Source organism: Zootermopsis nevadensis, unplaced genomic scaffold (assembly GCF_977971745.1).
Source record: "Zootermopsis nevadensis isolate Lab colony 2312 unplaced genomic scaffold, Znev_1.0 Znev_ptg000013l, whole genome shotgun sequence".
Taxonomy (NCBI): Eukaryota; Metazoa; Arthropoda; class Insecta; order Blattodea; family Termopsidae; genus Zootermopsis; species Zootermopsis nevadensis.
The window spans coordinates 5,995,160-6,008,679 of NW_028259145.1; the positions used below are offsets into that span (position 1 = coordinate 5,995,160).

The following is a 13,520-nucleotide window of genomic DNA, read 5'->3' on the forward strand; positions in this document are numbered from 1 at the left end:
TTAAAGAGCACAGTGTCATATTTTTAATGTGGAATTTTTACTTTGATGTATCTTAAAATACACACATGTACTGATTACACTTTATACCTTATAATACATAACTGCTGACAGAAGACAGTATAGATGCAAGTAATAAATTAGTTGTAGCTAAGGAGGAATGGAACATATTTATCTCCAACTTACCCTGAATGATAAATTTATTCAAGCAGACAAACTGTAATATCCCTTCTTAAAAATATACAGTACACAGACATGACAAATATAATTTCTGAATAGTACCCATTACAGCTTACTGTAAATAAATTGTGTTAAGCATTTTAGACAACACTAACAAATGTGTGACAGAGGCATTTATTCTGAAACAATTTGACTGTCATTTAACTCATACCGGGTTACAGAACTCCAATTTTCTATTCTAAACAATAACAAGTCTACCTCTTCAATGGGAAAAATGTTATTTCAAAATGTTAATATGTAAAGCTCATTCATAAAATTGATTTTTTTATTCTACTGCACATCAATACATAACTTTTGTTTTGCCTGTGGAACTCGGGGTCCAAAACTGTGTTCATTGCAAGGTCTAAGAAACATGCCCCTTGAAAGCAAAAATTATACTATATTGTAATAAAAATCATATGGATGTTAACATTCAAATTTAACATGCAGCTATATGTAGAGTATCACTCTTTTATTACAAACTTTAATTACCTGTGCATTTAATTAATTATATATTGCTACTGTTTTACAAATTAAGTTTCATACAGTAGCAGGTCACAGTGTGGACACTGGGACCATGGGTTCAAATCCCACTCAAGGCATAGATGTTTGTCCACATCTTTGTGTTATACTGTCCCTTATAGGCAAAGGCCTTATGACAGGCTTATCACTCATTAAGAGTCATATTAAATGTCTAAATAGATTAAGAAACCACACATGTGTGAGTAGGCCATGGTCCTTCAAGGATGGCAGAAGCATGAAAAGAAGTAGTTTCACACAATAACTCTAAAACGGATGCCTTTAAAAGTAAAATCTAAGAAGATTATTTGTTATATTCCAAGATATCGTTCCAAAGACAAAAGGCTTAACTGATGTACAATGTATTATTTACTTACAAAAGTGCCACTGTCAGCCATGAGTAAACAAAAAAACCCAACAGTGAAAACAATGGAACAAATGCAGTAATTGATCAGAACTGACTGTGACTCAGAAGATGTGACATTAACTACAACATTTTGAATAAGTGCAGGAGTTCACAATCTTCAGACTGCAGGCTGCATGTAGCCTGTAAAGATGTTTTTTGTGGTCTGCATACAGTTTTTATAACACTATCAACTTATATGATGAAAGCTAGTTGCCTGATATCACAGAACACCTTTGTTAATGTATTCAGTATTTAACAATGCATATTGCTGTGAGCAAGTTTCAGCTTAGGCTTTAATTAAGAACATCAAATCAAGAACTATGATGCATCATACTGATGAACACTTGGAGGGATGCATGCGGATCAAAGTAAGATGAAATGACAATGACATCTGCCAAGACTGTTAGTTACATTTCACAATGTTCGACATGACTCTCTCATCTTTCATCCAGATTCTGTATATATTGAAATTCACTAGTAAGATTAATTAAACCTGATATTTAATGTAAGACTTGAGGTTCTCACAGCGGTGAGTATGAAGATTTCTGTCTTCTGGGTTGTTGCGCTGTGTAGTCTGGTCGATGTTAACCAACGTTTCAGAGGTCATACTGCCTCCGTCATCAGGGCGATGAATATGCCAATAGGGTGTGAGGTGCTAGGTTTATAGGCTGGAAAGTGAAAGGTGTAGCCTGCCCCGAGCCAATGGGAGCAGGCATGGGAGTGGACCAATGGTAGCACGTGGGCGAGAGTGGGAGAGGGAGAGAAAGTAGAGGGAGAAAGGTTTGGTTTGGTTGGATGGATCTGGGCCCTGAAATGGGCTATGTTAGTGGTCTGGTTGGTTCTGGGGGCGAGGGTGGGAGAGAAAGTAGAGAGAGCGAGTTTGAGTTTGGTTGAATGGTTGATAGTTGATGTTGGATGGCGAGTGGAGCGAAGAGTGTGGAAGAGTGAGTCTTGTGTGGGGTCTCTAGTGGAACAGTGCGGATTGTATGAAGAGAGTGTGGAGCCATCAAGCAGTCTGGTGTGGCACTGGGCAAAGAGTGAGGATCGGCTGTATGCGAGGAGCACCGGGTTCATGGGCCATGGTGACTGAGGAGCCGGCGGGTGTCCAGTGGGGTAATACAGGCCGAGAGCTGTGTGTTTGTTAGTGAAGAGCGCCAAGCTTGGGAACCAGAACGGCTCGAAGGATGGTGCGTGTGAGAAGTGTGTGTGTGTCAAGTGTAGAGACAGAGACCCAGAAACTGTATTTGGAGAGTTGCCTGTATGTTTGTAAACTGATTTATCATAGTGCCTGCCCATAGCAATAGTCGTCAGAAGCCCGCATCACAATATATATATAAAGACTGATTTTTATGAAACTTCATGTGCTGGTAAATGGGTTCCTTCTCAATAACAGTTTTTATTTCCTATTTTTAGCATAAAAATTCAATAAGTACACTGTATTTTGTCATGCAGCACTCTGGAATGGAATAAATTCAAATTAAATCCATACGTGCTCATAGACCGCAGTAATTTAAATACCATACCTAAAAGGTTAAAGAAAAGTAATGAGCAATATGTGAACCTGTTTGGAATGGTAATCCTAATTTGGTAGACTTCTTTTTTAGTAAACTGCAATAGCATTTCAACAAAAAACCCTTATTTAGGCCGGGCGCAAACGGAGCCACTAGCCACAGCCACTTGTGGCCGCCACAAGCTGCGGTCTGTATTTTGTATGGAGTTTTAATAGACTCGGCACAGACACGGCGTTCGTAGTGGCCCGACCAGGCCACTCGCTGCGGTAGTGGCCGTGTCTCGCTACTTGTGGCTGCCTCCGACCACCGTTTATCCCGCGCAAACATAGCCACTAGCGTCCGCCACACAAATCCTAGCTCCCCACCCACTACCTCACCACAGCTGGCAGGCCAGTCAGGTCAGTTGCTATTCTGTGCGTTACCAGAGTGTATGTACGCTATGGAGACATTCGACACTGAACTATCTTGTAGCAAGGACAATAATTCATTGAATGTTGTCAAACTCATTCGAAAATACTTAAAAAATTTATCTTCGTGCCTCTTTAGCTCCTCGAAAAGCGTAGCAAAATGGCCGTATTCGCTGCGTGTTCTCAATATTGGATGTACCCAAAAACGGCGCTATATTTGTCGGCGTTTACGTCGGCGTTGTCGTATTATTAGTATTGCGACCAATGCTTCCATATCAGAGTCCATTGTGCTACTGACGCGCGGTTGGGGAAAATGCCTGCATAAAGTGGCGACCACTAGTGGTCGTGTTTAGCCACTGGTAGGAGCCACAAGTGGCTGTGGCTAGTGGCTCCGTTTGCACCCGGCCTTATAGTGCTGTAGCCCATGAATCAATAAGAAGGGGTCAATGTGGCCCCCAGGTCTGGAAAAGGTTAAGAACTCCTGAAGTAGCATTTAAAAATGAGCCAGAAACACATAATGGACTGTGTTCCAAACTTTAAAAAAAATAATGAAAGCCCATTTGTTACATTTCATTGTGGTTAATCAAAAAGTATCTATCATGTTAAGTGGCACTTAAGGTATTTGTTCTTGTAACCTGATAATGAGTGAATGTAACACAGACTAACTGCAAAGAAATGTTTGCTGATGATCCAGAAGTTGTTTACCGCCGATAGCGGCCCAGGTAAGCCTTGCAGTTGGGACAGTTATGATGCACATCCATGCACTCATCAATACAACATGGAATGAGGCAGCAACCAAGCCAGCAGCTATAAAACAAAGAGTACAATATGGCACTTTCTTCTGACAGGAATCAATGAGAAAATTCACAGTATTCTTATCTTTAGTTAGTATTACAGACCTCAGTAACTAATAATATCTGCCACTAAAGTCAAATCCAATCCAAAGAATGAAACTGCTCTACTTGTAAAGAGGTGGCAACAAATTTAAGTTATATCACCAGGATGACATTAATAATGTTCAACAAGTAACTTCTGAATTAATGCAATAAATCACAAATATAATTATGAATGCAAGATATGCCACCTATTTACCAAAAAAGCATTTCACTGACCTTTGTAAAAACAATAAATCTTCCATGATAAATTGTTTTTCATTGCTTTTCAGTACAATGATATTTCATTATTATGAATACAATCTGTCAATCCACGAAAGTTCCTTATACCGCAGTTTTACTGTAATATGCCTAATTGCATGATGACTTCTCAATTTCTCTGCACTCAGATTTTAAAATATCTGCTTAGAAAGGTTTGAAATGCTGTAATTACGATGTCAAACTACACAAAAAATTATACTAAGTTATGGCAGGAATATGCTGGAACGTGCAAATCTTTCAATTTGTCTGTTGTAATCACTTACTTAAAGAGACTACTTACATTTACGGTTGCTATATACCACAACATCAAACTGCAATTCTTAATGTTCTATACAGGGTGATTTTGTATTAGGCATACAAATTTTAGTGGAGGGTTGGACATCCAAAAACAATTACAGAAGTTCATATAAACATGAGTGAGCAAATCCTTAGTTTTCAAGTTTGGGCCCTAACTAACTGATATTTTGTGGACCAATGTTTATATGAACTTATATCCTTGTTTTTGGATGTACAGCTCACCACTAAAATCTGTATGTCATAATATGCAATCACCCTGTAAACAATTAGTACTTATGTTTCTGTACCAAGCAATGATAATGTTTAAACAAAGTGGATGGTAGAATGAGCTCTCAATTTTGCCTAGTATATTATCACATTTGAAAAGAACCAGATTGCAAAGGAATGTGAATCACTGTGAACTGTTTATACACAAACACAATACTCACCCAAGAAGAGCTATCACCACACCCGAGATATAAGCAATGAGTCCTGGTTCTGTTTTTGTGGCAGTATCTATTTCAGCATGGCAGTATGGGCATATCGTATGTGTGGGCTGTGGACCCACTGGTACAACAGTTGTTACAATTGTGGGTCCACCAGACACTGAAGACAACAGTTTTATGTATATATTAATCATCACACTACTAAAAATAAAGTATGTAAAGAACTTTGAATAAAATATACTGAAGAGACGGGCTGGAACACTGATATAATGTTACTTGACTTAAGGTTTATCTCATTTTAGAATACTTCCAAGTTTTGTTTGAAAGCCTGTTAAGAATGTAAGTGTTAAATGCTTGACAGGTCTCCTGCACAAGATGCATGCCTATAACTAAAATAGCCAATGTTATTTGTTGTGAAGTGGCTGGAGCACAAAGCACACCATTGGCCTACATTTCTACTCAGCTTACAAATGAATTCCCAAACTCTAAACTGTTGAAAAGGGAGGTAACTTTTCTGAACCCTATATATGTTCCATCAAACAGCAGTGATGAAAAGTTTTCTGACATCACTAACAAAACTTGTATTTAAAAAAAAGTTACATAAAAATTACATTACTTTCTTTCTTAGGCTTTGTTTACTTACATGAGTGTCCAGGTGTGAATGGACTAGATGGTGGAACACCGCCTACAGCTTGAGAATAGCTAGGGGGAGCAGCTGGTGGAGGACCATATGGTGGAGCATTGGGCTTGACCATGTTGATCAGTACTAATTATATCTGTAATAGAAATGATAAAAAGTAATATATGCACAAAATATGATACAAAAAGCATTAATAACTACTTATACTAAAGCATGTAAAGAATACCCTAAGTTTAACGAAATAAAACTCTTGCCAATTCCTTCAAATGACATTTCACCTAGTACAAGCACTTCTCAATTCACCAATTCAAATACACAGAATAGCAGCAAATGCAATACATACGTTCCGCCACGTCAAATGTGCATATAAAACGATTAATGTTTAGTACTGTTCTACTTTTATAGGCAGTTTCTTCGACCCTGGAATTAAGAGTAATAAGTTGCCAGAAAGCCAAGATCACCTCCTAATTTTAGGTTCAAAAAATATACAACACTACGATCAAACCAAGTGCTTGTCACTTAAATAAATAACAAGTAACTTACATTAGTCTCAGAGAATACAACCTAATTAATACTCAATGCAGTAATGGGGAATATTTACAAAATCTATAAAATTTCTTCTTGACCTACTTTGTTATTAATTTGTGACCATGATGCAATGCACTCCATCTATTTTACAGCAGTAATGCCAAAACACATGTTCAGAGTTTTTATCTTAAGCTTACAACTGGCTGTTATAAACAACAGTTATTTATTATAAATATACTTACCGAAGTATTCCTCCACGCTACTGAAAACAGGATTGAATTAGACGTTTTATTAAGTGTAAGATAATTTTATATGACACACGTTTCGTAACCTGTGGTATTTTAGAAAGCGCTACGTGATATCATGAAGCTGGCACCTATTTTAATAAGTTTGTGAGGGACCTCAATATTTTACAGAAATTTTATGTAGTGTGGACTTGATAGTTAAATTTGTGTGACAATTACATTGAAATCGTACCCTAATTATCTACCTGCAGCATGCATTTCTTCTCTGTAAGTATAAATACTTTCTTTAAATATACGTTGAAACAATAATGCTGCTCAATACACGCTGGACCTCCACGTCATGGTTTAGGTTAAGTTCACAGACTGAATATGAAGTATGTGAATTAAAGCTTTTAAATCGGGAGCCGTGGCGTATGTTTTGTAACAAGTCAAAATACGTGCTCAGTACTTCTGTTTCGGCAGGGAATGCGAGAAACTCTGCCCCTGCTACTCCTTTTTATCGTACTACAACAGGCAGTGAGTCCACCTGTGACCCAGAAAAAGAAGGGCCATGAAGACAACAAAGTCGACGAGGAAGGTGAAGATGACCCAGTAAGTCTTGTAGTTCGTAATACTGCTTAAAAGCCACAGTGCGTATTGATGGTTATTAGGTTAAATGTGTCCTTTATGGAATGAATGTTAAATTTAAAAAAAAACCAAGTACCATGTGATGCCCAATTTGAAAACCAAGAATATTTGTAGTAATAGAAGACGACAATAACAGTAACATCACAGGATCAATATTAGTAGTGACTGCAACTCTGTCAATATTCCTGACACATGAAAAATTTAATCATTTTAAACACTGTATACTAGAGAATTTCAGGATTAGTAACCAGTTCCCTGTACCTTTCCTTCCAGTACGTAGGCCACACATCATCCATCATCTAATGTTGAGAACAGAACACAACACAAAATGTTGGAAGCTGGTTCTATATTGTACTGCATTAAGTAGGTACTTCTCACATTTTCACTGATGAAAAAATCAGTTTATAATAGACTGTGTGCTGCTTGGAATACTAGATGATGGACAAAGATCATTCATGTCAAATCAACACAGCCCACAACTTCATGTACACTGATTTTAATTAAATATAGTATACTATACAGTAGCTGATGAAAGATTCTCAGCTTACAAGCCATGTCAGGTGGCTGAATGGTGAATAAACCATATCTTCTGCCAACGTTTCAAGAACAGTCTCTGCTCTCATCCTCAGGGCTGCTGGGTAACAAATATGTTTTTTTGTTGTGTTCTTTAATCAACTTAGTCGTTGCAAAAGTTTTACTATATGTACTGTACTGTACTGTAACCCATTATAAATGAATGTAGCAAACTGCAGTTCATATTTAAATTAATTCAGGAGATTGGCATCCTGTCATTTAAACTCTTAAAATTTTTTGGGAATTTGCCATATGCATGATCATGAATTTGGTTCTAACCTTGGTTCTGTATGATATTGCTGAAATTGTGCTTGTTTTAAACCACTAGCAATGAACTTAAAACAACGTATGATAGAACTCATTACCATAATAAGGCAATTCAGGTCATGAAACTTAAAATTTCACCTTCAATTTTTAATTTTAATTAACTACAGTTTTAATGTTCTGAAAAATTAAATGTTAACAGATTAATACCTATTAATACCTGCTCTGACATACATTGAAAGTTTGAAGGCGGAACTTTAAAAACATCTGTAGGAAGTAAATATGTTGTTACTTAGGAGGTACAAGCACAGGTCATGACATATACAAGTAAGGTTTATGGAAATTTTACAGGGCTTATCCTAACAGATTGCAGTACAAATGTTGTTAATGATTTGACTAAATAACTAGATGACTTACGGAACCCAAAGGTTCATCACCAAATTAACCAAAGCTTTCCACCATCTTACTTGATATTATCCTGCCATCTACGTCTAGGTCTCTTCCCTTCAGGCTTCCGACCAATACCTGGTGCACACCTCTTGTCCCATCCATGCGTGCTACATGCCCTGCCCATCTCATTCTTCTCGACTTTATCACTCTGACAATATTGGGAGAGGAGTAGAGATTTTTAAGCTCATCATTATACAGTTTTCTCCATGTCCCATCGTCTTCTCTCCTAGGCCCAAATATGCTCCTCAGCACCCGGTTCTCAAACACCTGCAATCTATGTTTCTCCCTCATTGAGAAACCATGTTTCATACCTATACAAAACAACAGGCAAAATTATTGTTTTGTAGACCTCGGCCGGGCTTGAACCTGCGAATCTTGGGTCCAGTGGCGAGCATACTAACCACTAGTCCACCGAGGGTGACATGATGATACAAGATGCCATAATTATTGTAAACACACTTAACAACATTTACAACATGAAGTAAATATCTCTTATACAGAAGCAGAGAAGAGCGTATGGAGCACGCTAATGTCTCAGATGCCCAGAGAACACCTAGGTGTGGAGCTTTCAGGTCATATAGCCTTTGCCACATAAAACCTGCTCAGAACTGCCAGTACTGCAGACACTGCATGACTTATACCCATTAGCTTTGTACTCAGTAATGTGAGCCAGGCATGTTTGGATCTGCCCCATATATACAGCTAATTGAATTCTGACCCAGCTGATATATTGTTTCTTGTAATAATTTAAAATACTTCCCATATTTTTTTCCAAACCTTATTTAAGTTTGTACACAGTCATAATCTTTATGAAATGTGATGGTAAAAAAGAGTATTTTTATAATAATATAGCTATTTAGCTTAACCTAAATTAATAAATGTAAAGAATTTAAATAAACATGCTTTTAAATCGCCTCATCAATACAAGTGAAATGAATCATCACAGTAGAATGCTTCACAAAACCCACTCCCATTGCAGTCCAAACTTTATATTTGCAGATGTTTTAAATAGTAATTATATGCACAAAATATATTTTTTCAAAAAAATTAAAGTACACATTTTCATAAATGCAAGGTCAAAGGTCAAATTCGAAGACTTTTAAAGCATAATTGTGCTTAATGTATTGTTACGTGGGTTGGTAATTACGACCTTGATTGTCAACCCTTGATTTATTCACGTCAAATTAAATCAGTTACAGAGGTCTGCACTTAACAGTCTACTACAACAACACACTTCTCCTTACGTCCGATTCACAGCTCAGATCTTTCCACACTGACTCAAAAACCAATTGTCAACAGCAGTAAACAAACACAACAATGTCAATAAACAGATAACTAAACTGTCTCTTAGGTAACACAACAATGCCAATGGTCTCGAAAGCCTTGACGGCAGTAATGAAACGCAACAATGCCCGTAAGAGTTTGTATAGCATCTAAAGATGCAGACCAGGCAGCCTGGAGGTCAAGTGGCCCCTACCCTCCAGCGCAAGTCTGCTGCACTCACGGCAACACATCACAGTATTGATGTAATAGGTCATTGGAAAGGACATTTAATTAGCTTTGAAATGAGCATGAAATGAACTCTGTATCTCAATAAGGGCGGAAGTTATGTCACGTTTTCTGAGACAGTTTCTTCCCTCCCCCCAAAGTTTTTTTAAAAAACTTTGGATGTCTTCTGTCAGAAGTCTGGCAGCCATACAGCAATAAACTTTGGCATGAATACTTACCTCTGTCAGGGCTACAGTTTCACAAGAAATCTTTCAAGTCAAGGGGTATTGAGTTGTAACCTGTGTTGATTTGACATGTAATGTCCCATATGCCCTTTCCATGAAGAAATGTTATTTTTACATGCATCTCAGATTTAAAGAAGAAGAAAAAGATAAAGGACAGTGGCTAAGTTTTTGTAGCGCATGGAACAGCACCCTTTGCCACAATTTTTAGTTGCAGTTTTAGGGACCTGTTTACGTCTCTTACCTTCTGTGGTGGTATCTGAAGTTTTTGAGAACTTTCTTTTTTATGATACTAGGTTCATAACTTTAATAAATTGTCCATTCATTTATGTTTTAGAATGGTATTCTGGTTGAATATAACCGATACCTAAAAGAAATAGTCACAGCCTTGGAGAGTGACCCAGAGTTCAAAACGAAGCTGGAAAAGGCTGAGGAGAGCGACATTCGGGTGAGTGATAAGTATAATTTAATATTAACTTATAATCCAAATGGAAGATGTTTCAACTGACGTGTTTGATAAACCTTGTGTGTTACCTTTCTCAGTCAGGTAAGATTGCTGATGAGCTGGAGTATGTGAATCACCATGTTCGGACCAAGCTCGATGAAATTAAACGCAGCGAGTTGGAACGCCTCCGTCACCTAGCTACCAAGGAATATGAACTGCGCCATGGATTGGACACAGAACATCTAAAAATGCCACCAGAGCATGTTGATCTTTCCAATCCACACACCTTCGAGATTGAAGATTTGCGGAAGCTCATTTTAAAGGTTACATTTTACACCATCTGTTTGGTGATAGAATTTCCCTTCAGAGAGAAAATAAGTCAAAGTCAGGACTTACTGGAACAAATTACCATCTTATTTTCAAAGTATTTTTCCAGTAGCTGCAAAGTATCATTCAGGGAGTTCTTGTGAACTGGGATAACATATCAGAGCTTACTGGCATATCAGCCTCCTTTAGACAGATCATTCAAAGTTTCTGTATAAAAAACACTGAGTTTCATTCTGTTTGTAAGATGTGTGAGATGAGTTAGTTATCTTGACCGTATATGCTGTATATATTTTTTTATTGTGTATGTTACACATATTTCTGAGTGAAATCTAATGCTGTGGAATCTAACGCATCTCTTATAATTCCTACAGTTGGTTCTGTTGTCAGAATTACTGCTACAATAAAGTAATTACTGTTCTGTAACGCTGTATGTTTACTGTAGTACAGATATTGCGTGTGTTGCTTGTTGATGTGCAACAGTTATTTTTGTTTTATATCTGATTACTGTTAGAATCAGATTTTATTGCTTGCATTCTTGGTTAATTATTGACAGTCCCCACTCTTGCATTATATTATTTCAGACAACTGCTGATATAGCAGAAGCAGATAGAAAGCGTCGTGAAGAATTCAAGGAGTATGAAATGCAAAAGGAATTTGAAAAGCAAGAAAAATTGAGGATTTTGGATGAAGAACATAAAAAGCAGCTGCTTAAAGATATCGAAGACAAAAATGCAAAACATAAGCAGCATGACCCAGTAAGTGCTGAATGTTCATTGTTTGTAATATATTGTGTTAAGTAATTTAATAGCATTATGAATAACAGAATTTTTAGGTGCATTTGCAAATAATGGTTGGAAAAAATGTCTGTCTTCCTATGAACTCTAGAACAGCGTAACAGTTTTTTTATGAAGTTTGATATTGTTGGCTTTTACAAACATTTGTCAAGACAATCCACTTTTTGTTAGAATTGAACAATAATAACGGGCACTTTATGCGAAGTCATACATGGACGAAACTGGGTGACCAGTACATAGGAGAATGCTCTGTTTCCTGTCATCACCCATAAAGGTATCTCTGCAAATTTTATGTCTGTTCAAATCATCTTGAATTTCTGTCCATAGCTCTGTAACATTGTGAATTGGACCCATGTTCATATGACATTTCTGACTGGGAATGACCACAAGAATAAGACCTTGAAGTATACATAAAGTCACTGGACACTGTATATACAGGTATTCATTACACCAACTACTGCAATATTCACCTTATTGGTATGGAGAGTTTGGCCATCCACCTACAGCCAGTTAGATGCGTTTAATGTAAACAATCTTGTGTTTTTTGCACCTCCATGTTTAAAATGGCCAGATTAATTTATTAAAATGTTGCATTTCAACTGAAACTTTGTGAATGTCCACATGATTCAGAAAAGGATGTGATAAAAGAAGTTTTAGTGACCACGTATTCAGGAAAAGAATATATGAAGAATGTTTTGGCTGTGATTGAGAAAAGGGGCGATGAAAAAAGTCGGGAGTGACCGATTTGACTGCTACTGCCATAGAAGTTACTGATTCTGAGATGTTTCAAACTGATGCCAGTGAACTGTAAATGAAAATTTTAAGTAATCACTTTAGAGGTGTGTGCTTAAAAAATAACAGTGTGTTCTTCCGGTTAAAATTGAGGGCATCGTTAGTAATATTACATGGTTAAAAATTATTTGCACATATTCAGGGTCATTTCTTGTTATGCTTATATCTGCCAAACTGTGCATCTCTGAATGGTCATATTCATTTTAAGTTTAGGTCATGATTAGGCCAGTGTCATGTCAATGTCACGACCATATCTGCCCAAGGGTTTGGTCGGGTTATGTTTCGTTAGGTTTGTGTTGTGTTATGTCGTGTTATGATGGGTTAGGTAAGGCTTTATTTAGATTTGTGTTAATTTTGTGTGGGTTGTGTTGGGTTAGGTCAAACTCTTGAAAACGTGACGCCGTTGTCATCCCCGGGTATACGAACTAGAGGTCATTGATATTTAATTTTTTGAAATGCTTATTTCTGCCAAGCCGTAGGTATCTGAGTGACCATACTCATGTCAGGTTGATACCATGTCTGGGTCAAAGTCATGTAAAGGTTTTGACAGGGTTGGGCTAGGTTAGGTTACGCTGCGTTTTGTTTAGTTAGGTTTATGTTGTGATAGGTTAGGTGAGGTTTCAGTTAGGTTTGTGTTAATTTTGTGTAGGTTGTGTTAGGTTACGTCAAATTCGTGAGAAGGTGACGCCGATTTCAGCCCAAGGGTATTCCGGCTAGTGGCCATTGAAATTTCAAGGTCACTTCAAGATCATGTTTTGTCATGCTTATTTATGCTGAACTGTATGTATCTGACTGACCATACTCTTCATGTCGAGGTCGCGTATAGGTCAAGGTCATGTTTTGTCGGGTTTATATGTGCCGAACTGAAGGTCTCTGCACGTTACTGCACAGTTTTCAGAGGTTAATAAGCTGTCTTCATTTCTTTATTAAACTGTAACACTTGTTATTTACTCATCTGCCAGTATTTCAAATTGTTATGGGAAAACTGCAGTAGCACCATAGATGTTGAAGTTATTGAGTATCCAGTTAACTTGAAGTTTTCAGTTCAGGGGTCACAATTTTTGATTCAGCGCATATTCATATTTAGGAGCTGGTGTAATGCAGTGAATATAGTGTTTGATATAGAGTGGATGACTGGTTTGATTTCCAACAGAGGCAAAAAAAATTTGT

General features: G+C 37.3%; 2 protein-coding genes across 11 annotated transcripts in view; one reads left to right on the top strand and one right to left on the bottom strand.

Moving 5' to 3' along the window:
- Window positions 1-7,365, bottom strand: LOC110828925 (lipopolysaccharide-induced tumor necrosis factor-alpha factor homolog). 7 transcript variants are annotated; one of them, XM_022062136.2, is made up of 4 exons: window positions 7,237-7,365; window positions 5,579-5,711; window positions 4,939-5,095; window positions 1-3,866 (listed from the first exon to the last, which is right to left on the bottom strand). In XM_022062136.2, exons 2-4 carry the CDS (start codon window positions 5,688-5,690, stop codon window positions 3,761-3,763), a joined length of 375 nt encoding a protein of 124 aa, XP_021917828.1. In that variant the 5' UTR covers window positions 5,691-5,711; window positions 7,237-7,365; the 3' UTR covers window positions 1-3,760. The 7 variants fall into 7 exon arrangements, with proteins under 7 accessions (XP_021917828.1, XP_021917826.1, XP_021917821.1 ...); XM_022062134.2 differs by lacking the exon at window positions 7,237-7,365 and adding an exon at window positions 6,346-6,479; XM_022062129.2 differs by lacking the exon at window positions 7,237-7,365 and adding an exon at window positions 6,206-6,295.
- NUCB1 (Nucleobindin 1) overlaps window positions 6,269-13,520 on the top strand; it is a 23,674-nt gene continuing 16,422 nt past the window's right edge. For 3 of the 4 annotated variants that reach the window (XM_022062124.2, XM_087348504.1, XM_022062127.2), the window contains exons 1-5: window positions 6,475-6,615; window positions 6,811-6,939; window positions 10,330-10,440; window positions 10,536-10,760; window positions 11,346-11,519. In XM_022062124.2, the coding sequence (XP_021917816.2) occupies window positions 6,601-6,615; window positions 6,811-6,939; window positions 10,330-10,440; window positions 10,536-10,760; window positions 11,346-11,519 (654 nt within the window). In that variant the 5' untranslated portion in view covers window positions 6,475-6,600. Of the gene's footprint in view, window positions 6,401-6,474; window positions 6,616-6,810; window positions 6,940-10,329; window positions 10,441-10,535; window positions 10,761-11,345; window positions 11,520-13,520 lie in introns of those variants that run through there. The other variant, XM_087348502.1, reaches the window with a different exon arrangement.